This window comes from Hemitrygon akajei, chromosome 27, assembly GCF_048418815.1.
Source record: "Hemitrygon akajei chromosome 27, sHemAka1.3, whole genome shotgun sequence".
Taxonomy (NCBI): domain Eukaryota; kingdom Metazoa; phylum Chordata; class Chondrichthyes; order Myliobatiformes; family Dasyatidae; genus Hemitrygon; species Hemitrygon akajei.
This window is the reverse complement of record NC_133150.1, coordinates 48,343,737-48,366,277: the sequence shown is the minus strand read 5'-3', so window position 1 is coordinate 48,366,277 and position 22,541 is coordinate 48,343,737. Positions and strand designations below refer to the sequence as shown.

At 46.5% G+C, this 22,541-nt stretch overlaps 1 protein-coding gene across 2 annotated transcripts in view; it reads right to left on the bottom strand.

Moving 5' to 3' along the window:
• Nucleotides 1-22,541, bottom strand: part of LOC140717373 (laminin subunit beta-3-like) — a 142,692-nt gene that overhangs the window by 22,767 nt on the left and 97,384 nt on the right. For both annotated transcript variants that reach the window (XM_073030890.1, XM_073030889.1), the window contains exons 3-11: nucleotides 22,066-22,229; nucleotides 14,670-14,796; nucleotides 11,517-11,590; nucleotides 9,189-9,374; nucleotides 8,620-8,683; nucleotides 5,995-6,194; nucleotides 3,986-4,106; nucleotides 2,463-2,651; nucleotides 910-1,071 (exon numbers count right to left, since the gene is read on the bottom strand). In XM_073030890.1, coding sequence (XP_072886991.1) covers nucleotides 910-1,071; nucleotides 2,463-2,651; nucleotides 3,986-4,106; nucleotides 5,995-6,194; nucleotides 8,620-8,683; nucleotides 9,189-9,374; nucleotides 11,517-11,590; nucleotides 14,670-14,796; nucleotides 22,066-22,229 — 1,287 coding nt within the window. The remainder of the gene's footprint in view (nucleotides 1-909; nucleotides 1,072-2,462; nucleotides 2,652-3,985; nucleotides 4,107-5,994; nucleotides 6,195-8,619; nucleotides 8,684-9,188; nucleotides 9,375-11,516; nucleotides 11,591-14,669; nucleotides 14,797-22,065; nucleotides 22,230-22,541) is intronic.

Below are 22,541 nucleotides of genomic sequence, written 5' to 3'. Positions count from 1 at the left end.
TAAAGTGTTCCTCTATAATTTTTTTAAATTTAGAGGTACAACACGGTAACAGGCCCTTCCAGCCCAAAGAGTCAGCGCTGCCCAGTTACACCATGTGACCAAACGACCTACTAACCCGTACGCCTTTGGAAGGGGTGAGGAAACTGGAGAAACCGGAGCAAATCTATGCATTCACGGGGAAGATGTACAAACTCCTGACAGGCGGTGCCAGAACTGAACTCCAAACTCCAGAACGCCTCAGGCTGTAGCAGCATCGAGCTAACCACTACACTATGGTGTGCCTCCATGCTCTATGTACTTTGAATAACTCAACAAGCAAACAAGTCCTTCAGCCCAACTGTGATGTCTCGTCACCCGGGTCACAAACATCTCTCAGGGATTTACATTTAAATGTTTTCTCCATTTTCCCCCTTTCTCTCTTCCATTCATTCCTTCTGTTTCCTGGTTCCCTCCGTTCAGGTGACAGACGTCAGGGTGAGTTTGGACAAGGGGAAAGGTCGATCACAGGGAGCCATTAATCCAGCACACACCACTTGTGCCTGAGATCATTTGGAACATGGTTATCTAATTTCAGCACTATAAACCACAATGAACATTTGTTATAAAGGCCACAAGACATTGAAGCAGAACTGGGCCATTTGGCCCATCAAGTCTTCTCTACCATTCGATCATGGCTGATTTATTATCCCTATCGACCCAGTTCTCCTGACTTCTCCCCATAACCTTCGATGCTCTGAGTAATGAAGAGTCTATCAACCTCCGCTTTAAATATGCCCAATGACTTGGCTTCTGCAGCTATATGTGGTAAAGTATTCCACTACAGTTCAGGCTGGGACACGGATCTATCAGGAGGAGCCAGTGCGTCTTTGTTACAGCCCCTGACATGGCACAGAACCTCAGAGTACTTACTTCGACAGCCCGCAGGGTCACTGGCGTCCAATCTGTAGAAACCAGCTTTGCAACGGTCACACCGAGCTCCCTCCACATTCTCCTTGCACCTGCACTGTTGTGTCACGGGGTCGCACGTCCCGCCGTCAACCGAGCCCGAGGGATCACAGTCACAAGCTAACGCTAATAAAAAATAATAATAAAAGCAACGGAGAGGTTAGTGCTGCATGTGTCTTCTGCTGGGCCAGAGTTCCGGGGAGGGCCGAGAGATGCGGGACACATGTCTTCTGCTGGGCCAGAGTTCCGGGGAGGGCTGAGAGATGCAGGACACGTGTCTTCTGCTGGGCCAGAGTTCCGGGGAGGGCCGAGAGATGCGGGACACGTGTCTTCTGCTGGGCCAGAGTTCCGGGGAGGGCCGAGAGATGCGGGACACGTGTCTTTGGCTGGGCCAGAGTTCCGGGGAGGGCCGAGAGATGCGGGACACATGTCTTCTGCTGGGCCAGAGTTCCGGGGAGGGCTGCGAGATGCAGGACACGTGTCTTCTGCTGGGCCAGAGTTCCGGGGAGGGCCGAGAGATGCGGGACACATGTCTTCTGCTGGGCCAGAGTTCCGGGGAGGGCCGAGAGATGCAGGACACGTGTCTTCTGCTGGGCCAGAGTTCCGGGGAGGGCCGAGAGATGCGGGACACGTGTCTTCTGCTGGGCCAGAGTTCCGGGGAGGGCCGAGAGATGCAGGACACGTGTCTTCTGCTGGGCCAGAGTTCCGGGGAGGGCCGAGAGATGCGGGACACATGTCTTCTGCTGGGCCAGAGTTCCGGGGAGGGCCGAGAGATGCAGGACACGTGTCTTCTGCTGGGCCAGAGTTCCGGGGAGGGCCGAGAGATGCGGGACACATGTCTTCTGCTGGGCCAGAGTTCCGGGGAGGGCTGCGAGATGCAGGACACGTGTCTTCTGCTGGGCCAGAGTTCCGGGGAGGGCCGAGAGATGCGGGACACGTGTCTTTGGCTGGGCCAGAGTTCCGGGGAGGGCCGAGAGATGCTGGTCAGTCTGAGGAAAGCTCAGGATCTGGAACCACTTTGTGTGTACATTATGATTAAATCAAAGCTTTCTGAAGGGCCTTGGGAAACAGCTGGAAAAAACTGCAGAGCACAGGGAAAGAACGAGGAGAGGGACTAGCTCAGCGGCTTTTCAGAACTCAGGGTGGCTAGCCCAGGTCAGTGTACGTCCGCACGAGCAAAGGCCAGTTGGTGGACGATGGCTAATCCAGGCTCAATACCGAAGACTGAAGTCAAAAATCAATCAGAAGTCTGGAATTCGTCACCTGGAGGCCTGGAACGCCGACTGCTTATTCCTGCCATAGGTGATACACGACCTGCTCAGTATTTCCAACATTTTGTGTGTGTTACCCCAGCAAATAATTTTTTTGTGTTATTGCAGGGAAATTGGCACGACTGAATACAGATCTGTCTGGGAGTGGAAGGGTTTGATGTACGGTGGGAAGGCAGGATGTGGTGGGGTGTTTTACGCTGGTCTCAAATTCCCTGAGCAACCTGAGATCAAAGAGAGTTCACTCACCCACACAGGCATCCACGGCACTGATATCTCGCTGAGGGTGTCGGTAGAAGTGGGGCTTGCACATCTCACAGTTCTTCCCCATGGTGTTGTGCTGACAGTCATCACAAACTCCTCCGCTGGTCCCCCCGTTGGCCCGGTACACCGCAGGGTCAAAGTGGCACTTCTGTGAGTGGTTGTTACAGTTGCACTCTGCAGGGAATGGAAAGCAAAATGAGAAAAACCCGGGAACATATACCAACAGGCAGTTAGGCAGTTAAACAGAACTCTTCCATGGTAAAGGTGAATTCTATTCACATTCCTTACACCTGTCCTAGGCCTCTTCACATTACACCCATCAGGGCCGAAGTATAGCACCATCAGCTTCTTCCTCTCCGCCATCAGATTTCTGAATGTCCCATGAACAATACTATAGAATATAAAACTGTTCTTTGTGTGTGTAATATATTGATTGATTGATTGATTGATTGAGGTACAGCACAAAGTAAGCACTTCTGGCCTTCGAGCCTTGTCGCCCAACAATCCCAATTTAACCGCAGCCTAATAATGGGACAATTTACAATGACCAATTAACCTACCAGCCGGTACGTCTTTGGACTGTGGGAGGAAACCAGAGCACCTGGAAGAGACCCACACAGTCACACACAGAACATTCAAAATCCTTACAGACGGCGGTAGGAATTGAACCTGGATTGCTGGTGTTGCAATAATGTTATGCCAAAAGAAAGGAGTATTAGAGGGGATTTGAGGGAGAAGTTTTGCTTTCTATATAAAAAAATGTGATTGGCATAGGAATAGGCCCTTTGGCCCACAAAGGGGCTGTTTTCTCTGGAGCAGGGGAGAACTGATACAGATTGATAAGATTATGAGAGGCCTAGACAGAGTAGACAGGGAGTATCTGTTTCCCAGGGTTGAATGTCTAATACCAGACGGCATGCATTGAAGGTGAGAGGGAGTAGGTTCAAAGAGGATGCGAGGGTTAAGTTTTTTTTACTCAAGAGAGTGGTGGATTCCTGCAATGGTGGTAGAGGCAAATACATTGGCCTGTTCCTGTGCTGTACTGTTCCATGTTTAATATCCATGCTACACATGGTACCAATAAGTTAACCAAGCACTGTAGACTACCAGGAGTGTAGTTTAATGAAAAAAAAACTCCAAAGGGAGCTGATAAACGAGTGTTGGATAGGACGCATTGCAGAGATATTGGGAAATAAGGGAAAGGGGACTGATGGGAAAGCTCCCTTGGAAGCTGGCAGGAACCAGATGGATCAAATGGCCTCCTCTCATGCTGTTGCAAGTTAAACAGTTGGTGCACGTGCATGCCCTCAGCCAAGAAACTGATAGAAAATACAAGTTGGTAAACCCAGCTATTTACGGTGGTGGTAAGACAGTTAGCGACAAAATGTGACCAAGGAACACCAGGTTCCCTGTAATCATTCACTCAGAAATTCACTTTAGTCTTTTATAACTAGACCCTAATTGCAAACCGAGGCCCATGGAGAGGAACAGAATGCAATGTTACTCACTCTTACACACGTTGGGACTGTGTTCATCTGCCGGCCTCCATGGCTGGTCATTGTAGAAGCTTGCACACATCTCACAGTTCTTGCCTATGGTATTGTGCTCACAGGCACACTGTCCATGAGTCTGAAAGAAATGGCCAAGAAAAGCTAAAGTTACACGTAGAGATAATTATAAACGACCTGGATGGAAGGGTAGGTGGGTGGGCTGATAAGTTTGCAAATGCTACAAAGATTGACGGTGTTGTGGATCCTGTAGAAGATTGCCAAAGGAATGATTGGGATATAGGTCAGCTGCCTATATGGGCAGAGAAATGGCACGTGGAGTTTAACCCAGACAAATCTGAAGGGTTGCACTCAGAGTTGGTAAGCCAAATGTAAAAGACCGTACACCGTTAATGGCGATCTTTAACGGTGTTGATAAGCAGAGGGATCGGCAGATCCAAGCCCACAGTTCTCTGAAAGTGACTGCACTGGAGAGGATTCAGAGGAGGCTTATGGGAATGATCCCAGGAGTGAAAGGGTTAAAACACATTTGATGGCTCCTGGTCTGTACCTGATGGAATTTAGAAGAATGAGTGGGGGGAACTCACTGAATATTTTAAGGCCTGGATAGATGGACATGGAGAGAATGTTTCCTAGGTAAAGTGGATGTGGGGAGCATGTTTCCTATATTGGGGCAGTATAGGACAGGAAGGCACAGCCACAGAATAGAAAGATATCCTTTTAGAAAGAGATAAGAAGCAATTTCTTCAGCAGGAGGGTGGTGAATCTGTGGAATTCATTGCCCCAGTCACTGGTGTATTTAAAGTGGAGGTTGATAGGTTCTTGGTTAGTGGATTGAGTAAGAAAATAATAAAAATAAAATCAGCCATGTTACAGACTTGATGGGCCAAATGGCCTAATTCTGCTCCTAAGTCTTATGGGATGTGGAGCAAGAATGGAGAAGGTGGATCTTATGGCAGAGACGTTACACCTGGGAACTGGGGTTGAAAATGTGACACATCACGGTTCAGGGCAAGTGCTGGGGTAAAGTGAATTACAGATTGCAACACTGAACACCAGCACTGACAGTGCGGCTGTAACACCAAGGCAGGACGTGGCTCTGATAAATGGCTTTTATAATGACTGCCACTGTGAAGGGCAACACACAAAGCAACTGGAGGAACTGAGCGGGTCAGGCAGCATCCGTGGAGGGAAATAGACAGTCGATGTTTCGGGCTGAGACCCTTCGTCAGGACTGGAAAGAGAGAGGGAAGACAGCCAGTAAGAGTAAGTGGGAGGAGGGTTGGAACAAGAGTTGGAGGGTGATAGATGAGGGGTGATAGGCACATGAGGGCAGGAATGATGTGGGGGGCTGCAGGTGATCAGTGACAGAGGGCTGAAGGTGATGGAATCTGAGAGGAGAGGATGGTGGAGCAGGTAATTAAAGAGGGAGGCGAGGAGGGGAAGCAGTGAGTGGAGTGTGGCGAATGGGGCAGAACGAAGAGAAGGGGTGATGGGACCAGGTGGATTCGGAGGTGAGAGGAGGGGAGTGTTTACTGGAAATGAGGGAAATTGATGCTCATGCTGTCAAGTTAGAGATGATGAGGTGGAATACGAGGCGCTGTTCCTCCAATTGATACTGAGCCTCAACTCGCCTGTGGAGGAGGCTGTGGACAGGGATGTCAATACAGCAAAGGGAAGTAGATTTGAAATGGCTAGCCACCTGACTGACACAGGGAATGGAGCAAAGCAGTTCCCCCAATTGGTGTTGGAGGAGGCAGCATCAGGACCGCCAGATGCGATTAATGACCTCGAAGGCTGAGGCTGGCTTTTGCAGACTGTGATAATCAGCCCCCGTTTCCGTCAGACTTGACCTGTGCTTATTGCCGCGAAATGTGACTTTCTGCTGTCGGGAACTCCGCGAGGGTCGTGGGATAACGTTGCATTTCATCGCGGAGTCAGAGCTTCCGTCCACGCTCTGCCAATGCAGACAGTCAGCCCGTGAGCCGGAATGGCAGGGCGATGCTTACCCTTGGCCTGGGGCCCCGCGGGGTGATCGAGGATTTGCTTCCTGACGCACATCCGGAGGCGTGGCCGTGACAGAAACAGCTGCCCTGCACCTTGAGCTCATACACAGCGTAGAAGGTGTTGACGTTGCTGAGTTGCTGAGATGAGGGCGACTTGTAGGGTTTGATAAAATTAATCCTTAGGTTTGTAAATGGTGTTAAATCTAAAAAACATTAAAAATGTTCATTTAGTGGCAATTACAGTGAAACTCTGATTCTTCTCATGGTGATTTATCAGAACCTTTTGTTGAATGTGATTTGTATAATTACAACAGTAACAGCATATTAGTCTTCATAGACTTTTACTTAGAGATACAGAGCAGAACAGGGCCCCCTGGCCTACTCGCTACCCAGCGACCTACCAGTTTAACCCTAGCCTAATCGTGGGACAATTTGTAATGACCCAGTACATCACTGGACCATGGGAGGAAACTGGAGCACCTACAGGAGACCCACATGCTCACTGGGAAGAAATGTACAAACTCCTTCCAGTCAGTGTCGGAATTGAACTCCGAACTCGGGAATGCCCCGAGCTGTAATAGCGCCGGCCCAACTTCCACCTTGCCGCGGCGCCCCTTGAATGAGGCCTGGAGGCTAAAGCGAGTGGAGCCATTTGAAGACAATTCCCAGGCCCGACCCACTGGGTACAAACCCTGAGACAATCCGTCATTATTCTGTGTTTTCACTCTCTTTACAGAGTTGCGTTTGGTATCCCCTCCCTTCGGTCGGCCCGGAACCTGTTAGCCTCCCAACACAACAGCATGTCCATCAGGGAATGCTGCCGACCGGCATCATCCGGGCTGCTGGAGGACGTGCCGAATCTCAGTGTAAAGGCTCTGTGGAGGAGGGCTCCTTCCACTAAAGCACGTGATAGGGGAGGGGGCCCAGTTGGGTGGGGAAGTCCCTCAAACTATTTAATATTTAAGTAATATCTATGTAACGTTTATCAATCCAGGGGCCAGATGAGAGGCAATGGTGCTACAGTTTCTTTCTTCTAAGAATTTCACTCAATGCAAGGACCATGAAGGCAAAAGTTCTGCACCATTTCTTCTACAGTATACCTTTTTTTTAAAAAAATTCTTTATTATGCCCATTTCTGAAAAAGAACTCTGTACTTTCATTATGGTGTTGACAGCCAGAGACCTTCCCCCAGGGTGTCGATGGCTAACACGAGGGGGCATAGTTTTAAAGTGATTGAAGGGAAGTATGGGGGTGGGGGAAATATCAGAGGTAGGTTATTTTTTTTTAAACACGCAGTGGTGAGTGTGCAGAACACATTTCCAGAAGTACTAGTACAGGTAGATATATTTGGGACATTTAAGAGACTCATAAATAGGCACATGGATGATAGAAAAGTGGAGAGCTATGTGGGAGGGAAGGGTTAGATTGATCTTAGAGTAAGTTAAAAGGTTTGCATTACATTATGGGCCTGTTCCGTGTTGTACTGTTCTATAATCTTTTGAAACTCTCTGTGTTCAGGGTTTAATAGTTACTCCTGTCTGCTCTTACTGGAAAAATCTATATTATACACAACAGTCAACCAGAAGGAGGAACACAATTTGAGTCAAGCAAGATAGGGAGAAAGGAACTACCAATGTTTTGGCCTAGGACTCCGTGTGTGGTTTATACCCTGTTCTGTCCCCTCACTAAAATCTGAGCAGAGGAATTTATTACTCTAAAGACCTTTTGAGAGAGCCAAGGAGCCATGAGGAAATGACAGTCCCTGAGCTGCCCACATTGGCTGTAACCAGAGCACCATGAACACTGACCCCTACACAGCTACACACTCTTTACAAGAGTGTACAAACTCTTTACGGACAGTGGCGGAACTGAACCCAGGTCGCCAGCACTGTAATAGTGTTTCACTCACTGCTACGTTACCGAGCTCTGGGATTCCCTTGCTTTCTCTTTGTGTCTTGTTTTGCCTTTAGGACGTGTCCCGATGAAGGGTCTTGACCAAGAATGACAACTATACACTCCCCTCCATAGACGCTGCCTGACCTGCCGAGTGCTGCAGCATTTTGGTGCGTCACCTCGATGAAAACCTTCACCCTTCACGGATGTTTTGATCTCTTGTGTGAGACCCTCCTGCCTCTGTGCCAGATCATGACCCTGAGGGATGGGCCTGGCACACGTTCACCATGCCCACATCTGCCTGGCACATCATGGGCCAAAGGGTCCTGTGCTGTAATGGTCCGCATTACCCATCAAAGTTCAAAATACATTTGTTATAAAGTATGTGTATTTTATACAACCTTGAGAGTTGTCTCCTTGCAGGCAGCCACAAATAAACCCAATAAAACCGATTTTAAAAAACTGCCAGACAACTGATGTGCAGGGAGACAAAAACCAAATCATGCAAACAATAAAAGTTTCCAGCACTCAGAACTGAAGCTCACGAAAGTGAGTCCACAAGCACGAAGCCGGTCATCACTGGACCCACAGCCTCAGTTCAGCACAGAGACTAGTAAACCTCGCGAATAAATCTCCACAGGGCCTCTGTGAAGGTTTAACCATTTCAAAAGCTCAGTGTTTGTTTACAAGATCATTCAGGCCACGTATAATTTATTAGATTGAAGAAAACCTTACTGTTAATCTTGTTGCCCTTTGTGGCGCTGATGTAGTCAGCCAGGCTGAGAGGGTTAAATGTAACCTGGAAGGCAATAGAGAGAGAGGAGGATCAGTGGGGAAGACTCCTTTCACTGGAGTAATTGAGAGTTTACCTGGCTGCTACGGTAGTCCGGTGGTTAGCACGACACTATTACAGCGCGGGGTGTCAGAGCTCAATTCTGATGCCCTCTGTAAGGGCATTGTATCTCCTCCCCCTGAACATGTTGGTGTCCTCCCACAGTCCGAAGACACACCAGTTAGTATGTTAATTGGTCTTTGTAAATTGCCCTGGGATTAGGCTAGGGTTAAATAGGTGCGTTACTGGGCAGCGCGGTGCAACTTACTGGGCCGGAAGAGCTTTTTCTACCCCATCTCTCTAAATAAATAAATAGACCTGGGTGTTGCTCTGTTGCAGATTGAACTACAGGCTGTCTTTCTGATGTTAGCACCCCCTTTGAACGCGTTCTGGTTAGTACAACAGCAGCCAGTTTCCTGACACTTTATCAGGAGGGTAAGGTCACCGAGGTGTGGATGGCTTCGATGAGTACCTCCTGATCCGACGGATCATTTGTCCTGGGTTGCTCCTGGCAACGGACATCATCAAAGCTTCGTGGCTGGCCAGTCACGATGTGAGGGAAGGTGGCGCCACAGTCGTCAGCGAAATACTGGTAGGGTTTCCAGGTCTGGCCGTTGTCCTCTGAGCGCTCGATCATCATAGCAGCCGGGCGAGGAGACTGCAGGGAGCGGGAAGGAGGAGGTTTCAGATCCAAGATCACTCAGAGCGGAGGCAGTGACCCAAGAGAAACAAAGTCAGCCATTACCCCCGCCCCCTCCAACCCCAACACTGATCACTCCCACCAAACACCCCTGACCCAAAGCAAAAAGCCATCCCTGCCCCACATACACGATTCTAAACAATCCCTCTACCCCCATCCCTTTTACCCCTCCCCCACCTTGCACACACAAACCTGTGACAATACCTGGCAAACCCTTCAAATAGATGATAAATAAACATTGATCCCAAGAAAGGCAATGGAACTGGACCAGGTCAATGAAGGTGTGGGCCAGATCTAAGTGACAGCGTCCAGTGATACTGAATCTCCAGTAACAAAGATCAAACACAAGAGTTCAATTTCCCACTGCCTGTACACCAACACCCCAACTAGTACTGTTGTTCAGTGTTGCTAACTGCGAGTGCTCTAGTCAGCTACGGTTGGTCTACAAGAGATCCACTTAACTGCAAAGACTTTAAGTCATCTGGCTAATTACAAATTGTTTAGCTAAGCACCGGTGATCTAGTTAACTATAAAGGTCTAGCGGGACATGCCTGTCCTAGCATTCAAAGTCAGATCCGGAGGGCAGGGCAGATGAGATCCACAGTAAGATCGAATGGGCAGGAAGGCGCTATTGTAACGCTGTGTGGAGAGCGAAGGGCACGGCAAGGCACAGAGGATGTTGCGGTCATTCACTGCAACCTAGGAAGACGGCAGTTTGTGACACTTGTTCATACCACCGGACTTCTCCCACAAAAGGTCTCCTGTCATTCAGGCTTGGAGATGCCAGAAATGGCAGGGAGTGAAAATGAAATGATTTTACTACTTCAGCAAGTTAGAAACTACAAAGAATTTAAGAGTATCAACAATCGTCTTGAATGTTACAACAAAAAATGAAGATTTAGAGGATATAATTGTCGATAGCATTGTCTGAAGGCAGTCCATAATCTACACTAGGCGACTGCGCTGATTTTGTTCATTTACAGCGAATCAAAAGAACACGGCAGTGTACACTGGATAAGTTGCTCCATTGATAACTGTTAGGAACTAATACAGTTTCATAGTACTGGTAGTTTTCTAGTTTGTGCCATATTTCATTTAAATACAAAATTTGTCACTCAAGTTAAATGGTAGATTGCCTTTCTAATACCTTTTTAAACCATTTCCATTGAACTTTGACTAGTTGGGGATAGCTGTTTAATTGTGTCAAAATGTACTGGTCGTGATGTGTCCCAATTAACTGGAATCCACTGTATTAATAATAATAATATTTCTTTCCAATCAAATCAGAAAGTTCAAGATCTTTACATGTCACTCTCTAAGTAATTAATCCAAATAGTAGAAGTTAGTATTTTTGTGTTTAGCCATTTTCATGAAAATAATATCCTACTGGATTTCTGGAAGAAATATCCTTTGAAGATCAGTTAGCACATCCAAAATGCTGGAGGAACTCAGCAAGTCAGGCAGCATCTTTGGAAAAGAGTAAACAGTCGACATTTCGGGCTGAGACCCTTCATCAGGACTCAATATGAAGCATTGGCTGTTTACTCTTTTCTATAGATGCCTCCTGACCTGCTGAGTTCCTCCAGCATTTTCTGTGTGTTGCTTTGGATTTCCAGCACCCACAGATTTTCTTGTGTTTGAAGATGGGGCAGTGGTGACTCAGGTCTCAGGATTCTTGAATATCTGAGACTGGAATTGGATTATTATTGTCACAGATACAGTGAAAAACCTGTCTTGCATAATGCCCACACAGATCAATTCATTTCACGGTGCATTGTGGTAGTACAAGATAAACGAGTAACAATGCAGAATAAAGTGTAACAACTACAGAGGAAGAGCAGTACAGGTAAACAATAAGGTGAATCCCAATTTCAAAGCTTCCCCCCGCCCCCCCCCCCCCCCCCCACATTGCTTGGTCCAGGTTGGCAGTGGGATGGCAAGTAAGTAAGGACCCTTTTACATCTGCTGGATCTCTGGCGACTCTTGTGTACTTGCCTTGATCCGGTTTGCACTCCCATTGAGGACAAGAAGGAAGCAAATGGTGTAGACAGTCTGGAAAACATCATCTAAATTACCTGCTTTTCAAAAGGTGTCTCTCACCTTAAATCTGAGCATGACTTCATTCAGTTGGAACTTCCCAACCATGTCTAACTGTATGAAGACTTGATCCTGATCTGCAAACACAAGGACAGAGAAGAATAAAAGATCAAAAACATTTGGTAGGATTCTGTCAATTTTCAAGCTATGGAACTAAGGTAGATAAAGGGAAGTTATTTCCTTTGCCCAGTGCCCAGATATTAGGACTAGCCTTTTTGTGAGAGTTATAGAGCAGGGGAAATGGCCCTTTGGTCCAACTGGCCCATGCTGAGCAGGATGCCTCATCCAAGCTAATCTCATTTGCCAGTGTTTGGCCAATATCCCTTTAAACCGGGGGCTTCCCAACCTTATTTACACCATGGACCCCGACCATTAACTGAGGAGTCGATGGACCCCTGCTCTAAACCTTTCCAATTCATGAGTCTTTTAAGTTCTTATTGTTCCTGCCTCAACCACTTCCTCTGGCAGCTCATTCCTTAGAGATATCACCCTTTGTGTGAAGAAGTTGTCTCTCAAGTTTCTCTTAAATCTCTACCCTCTCACCTTAAACCTGTGCCTCTAGTTCTTCATTCCCCAGCCATGGGGAAAATGGTGAGTACATTCATCCCATCTATACCCATCAGGTACAGATTTTATACACCAATATATAGGACAATACAGCTAAATTAATCCCTTCTGCTTACACATTGCCCATCTTCCCCCATTGCCTGTACATCTATCTGCCCATCTAAGAACCTCTTAAACAGCTCTATCCTGTCTGCCTCTACACCACTTCTGGTAGCACATTCCAGGCACTCAGCACTCACTGTGTAAAAAAAATCTTGCCCCTCACATCTCCTTTGAATTTACATTCTTTCACCTTCTGCCCCTACATCTTATGTATGCCCTCTGGTATTAGACATTTCAACCCTGCAAAAAGTGTACTGGCTGTCCACTCTATTTATGCCTCTCAATGTTATCAGATCTCCGTCAGCCTCTGCTGCTCCGAGAAAACAACCCAAACAACCTCTCACTATAGCCAGTGTCCTCTAATCCAGAGCAACACCCCAGTAAACCTCTCTAAAGCCTTGACATCCTTCCTGTAATGGGGTGGCCCAAAATGAACGCAATACTCCAGACACAGCCTAACTAGAGTTTTATAAACCTGCCAAGCTCTTGAACTCAACTCCTTGACCAATAAAGTCAAGCTTGCTATGTACCTTATTTACCATCTGTGTAGCCACTTTGAGGGAGATATGAACTTGGACCCAAAGATCCCTCTGTGGACAACACTGCCATTAACTCTATTCTGACCCTTTACATTTGATTCACCAAAGCGAACATTTCACATTTGGTCAGGTTAAACTCCACCTGTTTCTGCAAATGACCCATTTCCTATTGTATTCTATGCCAGAGTTTTACTCTATCCTCTACACTACAATCTGCAAACTTACTAACCCACCCATCTCCGCTTCATCCAGGTCATTTATGTTCATCACAAACTACAGAGGCCCTGGTATTCCCTGTGGAACACCACTGATCACAGACCTCCAGCCAGAATAAGTCCCATTGACCACTAGCCTGTCTTCTATGGACAAGCCAATTCACCATGGATCCCATGCACCTTAATCTGCTGGATGAATGTTCCATGAGGGACCTTGTCAGACACTTTACTAAAATCCACACAGACAATGTCCACAGCTCTACCTTCATCAATCACTTTTGTCATCTCCTCAAAAACCCAATCCAGTTAGTAACAAATGAATTGTCCTCTACAAAATCATGTCGACTGTCCCTAAGATCTCCAAATCCATGATTCTCCAAATGCACATAAATCCTATCCCTAAGAATCCTCTCCATTAGCTTCCCTACAATTGACGTGAGACTCACCGGATTTCCAGGATTTTTCCAATTTCCCTTCTTGAATAATAGGACACTGCTATATGATCATCTCTCATTCTCTTTTGCTCTAAGGAATAAAACCCTAGTCTGCTCAACCTCTTCCTGTAAATCAATATCTCAAATCTGTGCAGCATCCTAGCAAGTCTTAAATCTATATCCTTTAGTGTCAGATTCCTCCACCCTAGGGAAAGAAACTTTATCTACCATTGTCAGAATGGCTAGTGCAGGTGGAAATCCTCACCGCATTCAGACAGTACTCGAAGATCCATCCCCTGAAAACTACAGCTCCAGTGTTGGAAAGTGAGGAGCTCTTTACTCTGTTACATTGACATCGAAATATAATGACAAGGGATGGGTAGATTGTTCTTTATAACTGTACTCTTCTCCACGTTGATACAACCCTCATGTAAAAATGTTGGCCCTCTTCCTATTAAATCTCTCCACTCCCATGTTAAACCTATGCCCTCTAGCTGTCGATTCCCCAACCTTGGGTGCATTCACCCTGTCTATGTCCCTCGTGATGTGATACAGTCTGCTACACGCCAATGAAAAATGTCCAAGTCTGTCTAACCTCTCTCTATAACTCAGTTCCTCAAGTCATGGTAGTATTCTTGTAAATTTTCTCTGCAATCTTTGCAGTTCAATGACACCCTCGCTAGAGCAGGGGTTCCCAACCTGGGATCTACGGACCCCTTGGTTAATGGTAGGGGTCCATGGCTTAAAAAAAAGTTGGGAACCCTGGTACTAGAGGATGGGTGACCAAATCTGAACACAACTGAGTGAAGTCTAGTAAAACGTCTTACAAAAGTTCTTTAGGTGGCTCAGTTATAAGATAGCGGATACCCATCTTTCTGTGGAATTTTCAAGAAGAGGAATTCTGATAGAGTCAGAGTTCCACAGCAGAGAAATGGGTCCTCTGTCCCGTTCAGTCCATGCCAAACTATTAATCTGCCTGTTCCCATTGACCTGTACCTCTCCATACCACTCTCACCTATGTACCTGTCCAAACTTCTCCTAAATGTTGTAATTGAACCCATATTCATCACTTCTGCTGGCAACGCATTCCACACTCTCTCACCATCCTCCATGAGGAGAAGTGCCCTCTCATGTTCTGCTTAAATATATCACCTTTCACCCTTAACCTTTAACTTCTAGCTCTGGTCTCCCCCAACCGCAGTGGAAAAAGCCTGCTCGCATTTACCCTATTTGTACCCCTCCTAATGTTGAATACCTCCATCAGATTTCCCCTCATTCACCCACACTCCTGGATCTTACCATTTTCTGATTGCCACCAGCTCCTCAGGGAGTCTGAGGGAATGACGTTGGTGATACGGTGGCTGTTGGTGAAGTACACGGGATTGTATTCATTCCTGGAGTCACAGATACAGCACTGCAGTAATTCCTGTGGGAAGAATCACTCGCCGTGAACACAAAGCAACTGCTCCCTCCTCCAATGTCTTTATTCAACCCCATTATTCAGTTCTCTGGCTCACAGCTGTACATAACCACAATTTTTTTTTCATAGAACAGTACAGTACAGAATCTTTGAACTAAGATGTTGTGTTGACCTTTTAACATGCTCCTTTGATTAATTTAACCCTTCCCTTCCACATAGCCCTCCATTTTTCTATCATCCATGTGCCTATCTAAGGGTCTCTTCAATGTCCCTAATGTATCTGTCTACACCACTACTGCAGGCAATGTGTTCCGTGCACCTACCACTCACTCTGTAAAAAAATCTACCTAAGACACCTCCCTATATTTTCCTACAATCACTTTTACATTATATTGTATTAACCCTGGCAACAATTCTCTGGCTGTTCACACTACCCATGCTTCTTATCATCTTAAACACCTCTATCAAGTCACCCTTCAACCTCCTTCACTCCAAAGAGAAAAGCCCCAGTTTGCTCAACCTTTCCTCACAAGACATGCTCTCTAATCCAGGCAGCATCCTGGTAAATCTCCTCTGCACCCTCTCTAATCCAGGCAGCATCCTGGTAAATCTCCTCTGCACCCTCTCTAATCCAGGCAGCATCCTGGTAAATCTCCTCTGCACCCTCTCTAATCCAGGCAGCATCCTGGTAAATCTCCTCTGCACCCTCTCTAATCCAGGCAGCATCTTTCCTATAAGGAGTTGAACAGTTTCAGGTCAGGATCTGAAGAGGATGTTCAAAGCCAACCCATCCTCATCCAATGTCACATTGAGAATTCCCCTAATCCCTTTGGGTTCCACTCCCATCCATAGGAGATTGTTTCAAATGTATTCGTTCACAGAAAGGGTATGTCACTGGCAAGACTGGCACTTCAGATGCAGTATCAATGTAATATGGAATGTTTCCTTGTCAGTCATCAGTCAGTGAGATCAGTATCTCAGCCGAATATCTTGTAGGCTGTCAAAGAGGTGAAATACCTTCTGCTGGTGCCTGTTACACAGCCAGTCTGGGCTTCACTGAAATGAGTGATCAGGGCTTTTTGTTTTAAAACAAATATCACTTGTTTTCCACTCAGCTTGCTCTTCGACTAGAAAAGGGAGGAATGCAAGATGCCTTCTTAGCGTAGCGGTTAGTGCGATGTTATTACAGCTCAGAGCATGGTGGTGCCATCCTGTGAGGAGTCTCTGCACTCCCCGTGGAATGCATGGAGCTTCCCCCCAGTCCCCTGGTTTCCTCCCACAGTCCAAAGACATATCAGACAGGCTAACTGGTCAGTGTAAAGCGTCCCGTGATCAGGTTAGGGTTAATTGGATTTGGCAGGTGTTGCTGGGGCAGTGAGGCTGAAAGGGCCTGTTCTGTGCTGAATTGCTAAATAAATAAATTTACCACCTTATCAAACTGCATAACCACTTTCAGGGGCAGTGGACTTAGACCCCAAAGTCCCCTTGTACAGCAACACTGTCGTTAACAGTGTAAAAGTCCTTTACATTTGGTAAGAGGCATGTTACATTTTCATTCTGGTTTCTCTGATACGGCCAATCAAGGCTTTGTGTTTTAAAGTTACAACACTAAAATGGACGCAAAGCAGCATCTCTTTCTCCAAACTTGCCCTAGTTCTACCATAACCTGACAGCTGAGTTATTGAGGTTCCAATGCCAACTGTTGTGTAACATTATGCTCTGATGAAACCGTGACTGATTTATCCTAAGTACACATCATTGGGAGGCAATGTCCTTAATACTCCTCATGTAGTCATGGCCATAAGAATCATTTACTTTCTGCTGCTCAAAGCTAATTTTGCAAATGTTTGGCAGATCTTCTGGGTGAATCCAGTGCCAACAGTTTAGCAACTGTGTCAACTTCTCCTCCCGTGAAGCAGCTGTCGGAATTTTCTGTCTTTGCATAGATGCAGCTGATCTGACTATGAGCTGCTAACTCAAACCACAAACTTTAAACATCTAATTATGGGACTATCTCTGATCACCCTGATTCCCCTGTTGGCAATGACAGGATTCACAGCTTAAGTTAGGAAATGCAGGCTGAGGGAAGCCATGGACTACTAAATATTCAGCAAAAAAAAAGGGGGCTTTCCAGACTGACAAAATGTTTCATAATCAGATTTAATATCAGTGGCATATGTCTGGAAATTTGATGCTTTGCAGCAGTACATTGCAATAAATAGCAAGTCACAGGTTCATTAACCATTCAGAAATTGTCCTTTTCAAGATACAGCACTGTAACAGGCCCATCTCACCAAACAAGCCAGTGCCACTTTATTACAACCATGATCAATTAACCGAGTGGCGAAGTGGAGATACATCTCTACCAAAGGAGGTGTAAGGTGCTCCTTCCCTCCAATAGCCTGCTGGTCACCCTTGGGCAAGGCGTAGCACCTGCTTAGCCCCCAATCAGGGTCATGTGAAGTCATGGGAGCTGGTGGGGGATGGTCGTATGAGCAGCCGGTGCAGATCACAAGTCCTGGTTATGTGACCACTGACACCAGGTAGACAATCTCTGAAGAGTATTGATAATGACTGGGGTCACCCGTCTTGTAAAGACACTACCCAGAAGAAGGCAATGGCCAACCACTTCTGTAGAAAAATTTGCCAAGAACAATCATGCTCATGGAAAGACCATGATTGCCCATGTGATATGACATGGCACATAATGATGATGTCATACAACATACAGTGAAATGTGCTGTTACATCATTGACCAACACAGTCTGAGTCTGCACTGGGGGCAGCCTGCAAGTGTTACTACACTTCTGGCGCAACATCACAGGATGACTACAATTTACTAATCCTAACACGCTCATCTTTGGAATGTGGGAGGAAACTGGAGCACCCTGAGGAAACCCACACGGCCACAGGGACAACATAGAAACTCCTTACAGAAAGTTACGGGAAATGAATTCCAATCACTTGTGCTGTAAAGCCTTGAGCTAACCATTATGCTATTGCACTGCCCAACTAAATTATTGAAATAATTGAAATAAGACCTTGTAGAATTAGACTATTCAGCCCACCGGCCCTGTTCCACCATTCCATCATGACAGATTTATTATCCCTCTCAAACCCATTTTCCTGCCTTCTCCCCGTATCCTTTGAAATCCTTACTAATCAAGAATCTATCGACATCCATTTTAAATATACCCAAAGACTTGGCCTCCACAGCCGTCTGTGGCAATGGATTCCACAGATTCACCACTCCCTGGCTAAGAAATTCCTCCTCATCTCTGTTCTAATTGGATGCCTTCCATTCTGAGGCTGTGTCTCTGATTCAGTTATAGGAAAGATCCTCTCTACTTTCACTGTATTTAGGCCTTTCAATAGGATGCCACGTTTGAACAGCTTGACACATAAAGAATGTTTGATGGCTCTGGGGCCTGTATTCACGAGAATTCTGAAGAAAGACGGGTGAAACCTAATTGAAACCTATTAAATGGTGAAAGGCCTTGATAGAGTGGATGTAGAGAGGATGCATGGTGGGACAGTCTAAGACCAGAGGACACAGCCTCAGAATAGAGGGGCATCCTTTTAGAATGGAGATTAGGAGGAATTTCTTTAGTCAGAATGGTGAATTTATGGAATTCTTTGCTACAGGCAGCTGTGGAGGCCAAATCTTTATGTATATTTAAGGCAGAGGTTGACAGATTCTTGGTTGGTCAGGGCATGAAGGGATGGTGGTGGGGGGGGGGGGGGGGGGGGGGGGAGGTGGAGAAGGCAGGAGATCGGGCCCGAGAGGAAAATTGGATCAACCATGATCAAATGGTGGAGCAGACTTGATAGGCCAAGTGGCCTAATCTTAAGCCCTTATGTTTTGAATATAATCAATAATATGGAAATATATTATAGATCAGTGGTTCCCAGTCCTTTTTTATGCCATGGAGCCTTACCATCAACCGAGAAGTCTGTGGACCCAGGTTGGGAACATCTTTAACTCATCTGAAAACTTATTCAAATTATTAATAGTTCCAAAATTGTCAGCATCAAGTCCTTCTTTGTTGCATTACAATACATTTTTGTATCATCAGGCAAGTCTATAGTGCAAACTAAACAGGAGCTGTCCCCATTATACTCCCGCACAGCCAATGTTTATTTCTCAGGTAACATCACTGGCACAGAGTATTGGATCACTGGACATCCCTAGTTGACAGGTTTTTTTGTGTCAGTATTTTAGAGAGCTCCCATCAGAGTCAGACCCTGTTTTGTTCACTGTTCACCATCCTTATCAGAGCAGTGCAAAATTTGCCATGTTCCTTGTCAATGCTTCAGAATGGTTGCATTTCTCCATTATCTCAAAAACATCTCAATGCTCAAAAATGCCCTTGTAGAGTGTGCCTTTTCTCACCTATCACCTCCTCCTGGTGCCCCTCCTCCTTCCCTTTCTCCTGTGGTCCACTCTCTTCTCCGATCAGATTCTGTTCCCTCCAGCCCTTTGCCTTTCCAACCCACCTGGCCTCACCCATCAACTTTTAGCTATCCTCCTCCCTCTACCACCACTCCCACCCCCCAAAATCTTTTCATGTTCTGACCAATGAAGAAGCACACACACACACACACACACACACACACACACACACACACACACACACACACACACACACACACACACACACACACACACACACCCCACACACACACCACACACACACACACCCCACACACACACACACATACACACACACACACACACCACACACACACACACCCCACACACACACACACACACACACACACACCACACACACACCACACACACACACACACACACACACACACTCACACACACTCACACACACTCACACACACTCACACACACACTCACACACACACTCTCACACACACTCACACACACACTCACACACACACTCACACACACACTCACACACACACACACACACACACACACACACACACACACACACACACACACACACACACACACACACACACACACACACACACACACCTGCCTGTGGCAAAGAATGCCACAGATTCACCACTCTCTGAATAAAGAAGTTCCTCCTCATTTCCATTCTAAACGGATGCCCCTCTATTCTGGCATCTTCCCCCTCATTTTCCAGTCCTGAAGAAGGGTTCCAGCCTGTAACATTGACCGTATATTCATTCCTATGGATGCTGCCTGACCTGCTGAGCTCCTCCAGCATTCTGTGGGTTAACCTGCCATATGGAACACAAGGGAAAACTGAACCGGGACCCACCCTGTCTGATTAAACGGGAAGTCCCAGCAAAGTGTCTGCTGCCAATAAGTAACTCGACGTTGACTCAGGAGGGAGAGGGTGATTAAAGCGGGCGAGGCAGTGATCGAGGAGGAGCTGGTGCTTGCAGAGCAGTCGCACTAGGAGGGGAATCACAACCCAGGGTCAGGTGGAATAACCCCGGCCAGACTCTCCTCACTTCCCGATTCACCATGACACATTCTGATTGCGGAGGATTCCACAGATCTTTTCTGGAGTGAGCTCCTCCCATAAGGGAAGAATATATTAGTTGATACATATACTGCTGTATAGACAGTATTATATGTGAACATTTTGATGTTAATGATGCTGTACTGTAATACTCAGGCTCTGAGAGGGTGAACTGGTCAGTCTGTTGACACTGGAATGTGGGAATTCAAGGAACGATCCGATTGCATTTTGAGGATATTGGATTGAGAGGAACTATTTCACGGGGAGCCTGGCATGTGGGGAGGGGCAAAGTCTGAACCAGAAAACAATATCATTTATATCTATATTTTAAAGACAATTTGGGTGGCGTGGCAGCATTAGCAGTTAGTGTGACCAACATTATTACACCAGCAGCGACCCGGGCTCAATTTCCGCCACTGCTGCTGCCCGTACGGAGTTTGTACCTTCATGGGTTTCCTCCGGGGGCTCTGGTTTCCTCCCACATTCCAGAGACGTACGGGTTAGTAGGTTAAGTGGTCACAAGGGTGGAATTGGGTGGCGCGGGCTCGTTAGGCCAGAAGGGCCTGTTAGCCTGCTGTGTCTCTAAATAGGTTTAAAAAATAATCCATTCTGCACCCTGCTTAGTTCAGACCAACCCTGAGCTCCTCACCAAACCCACAGAGAAAGGGTTAGGGTTGGTGAGTTGTGGGTATGCTACGTTGGCGCTCGCTTACGGGCTGCCCCTCACACATCCCACCACTGTGTTGTTGTTTACACAAGTGACACGTTTCACCGTATGCTTTGACGCACGTGTGATCAATCAAGTTAATCTTTCTAATATCGCCTGACAGACACTCGTCCTGATTTACTTTGACACCACACAGGCAGACTCAAGATACCACACAGAGGAATTGGGAATCTGGAGCAACACACGATCAGCTGGAGGTACACGAGGGGTCGAGTGGTATCTGGGGTGGAAAGGGGTTTTCAGATTGAAACACCACGTCGACAGTTTCTTTCCCCTGCTGCTCGACCTGCTGAGCTTCTCCAGCAGGCTTTGTCTCTCAAATGTCTGAATGACTTATTTACTTATTCACAGTGCAGAACAGGCCCTTCTGTCCCCACTAACCGCATCACCCAGCAGCCTACTCACAATTTACAATGACCAATTCACTGACGGTACATCTTTTGAATGTGGAAGGAAAAAAGCCCACACATCTGAAGCACGTGCAAACTCTGAACTCTGGAACAACCCGAGCTGTAATAACGTTGCACTAACCTCCACACTACTGCGACGCCCCAAAGCGACCGCAGCAGGATTTGAACCTGCGACCCTCTGATCTGAAGTCAGATGCCTTATCTATTTGGCAACATGGCTGTCAAGAAAGTACAATGACTTATTTATTCTATTGAGATACGGAGTAAGCTGCATTGCCCAGCAACCCCCGATTTAATCCTAGCCTAATCACAGGACAATTCACAATGACTAGTTAACCCACCACAGGTGGGTCTTTGGACTGTGGGAGGAAACCAGAGCACCCGGAGGAAACTCACGCGGTTATGGAGAGAACGTATAAACTCCTCACAGTCAGCAGTGAGGATCACTGGTACTGTAAAGCATTGTACTAACCACTACAGTACCGTGCTACACCAACTATAACAAATCTGATACTGATTCTTTGCTGAGTGTTTCCAGTATCTGCCATTTCAATGGTGAACTTGGTCAAGTGAGCCAGAGTTAATGCATTGTGAACTATTAGGCAGCACAGGTACGAGGTTGATCAAAGTGTGCAGGTTATCGAGACTGGTTAACATTACTTACCCGCCCATATAACATCTTTGCACTGCAGTATTTCTCAGATGCTTGGAGGCCACACGTCGATGAAGCTTGAAGTTTACTGGCTGGTCCGACAGTTAGATCTCGGAGTTGGGGATAGCACGCTTGTCTGGAGCAGTCCCCCTCCGCGGATACACAGCTGGCCAATGCTGACAACACAGAAACAACAAATTTACAATACTCCAGCTGTCTGCATGGATCTTGCTGTGTAGGCATTTGCTGCCTTGCGATAGTGAGCACAGTGAGAGAATTTTCTGTGTCTGTGAAATACTTAGGGAGATCCAGCAAAGTCACGTCTATATGATATATATATGTACAGTATCTGAAATACATCTTATGGAAATGTTTGTTTGATGATGAATTTCAATAAAAAATTACCAAAAAAAAGCAAATCTTTCTTTCTGTAAGATAGTCACTGTGCCAACTTGAAGTCACAAAACACCCTTGAATAATACCAGATT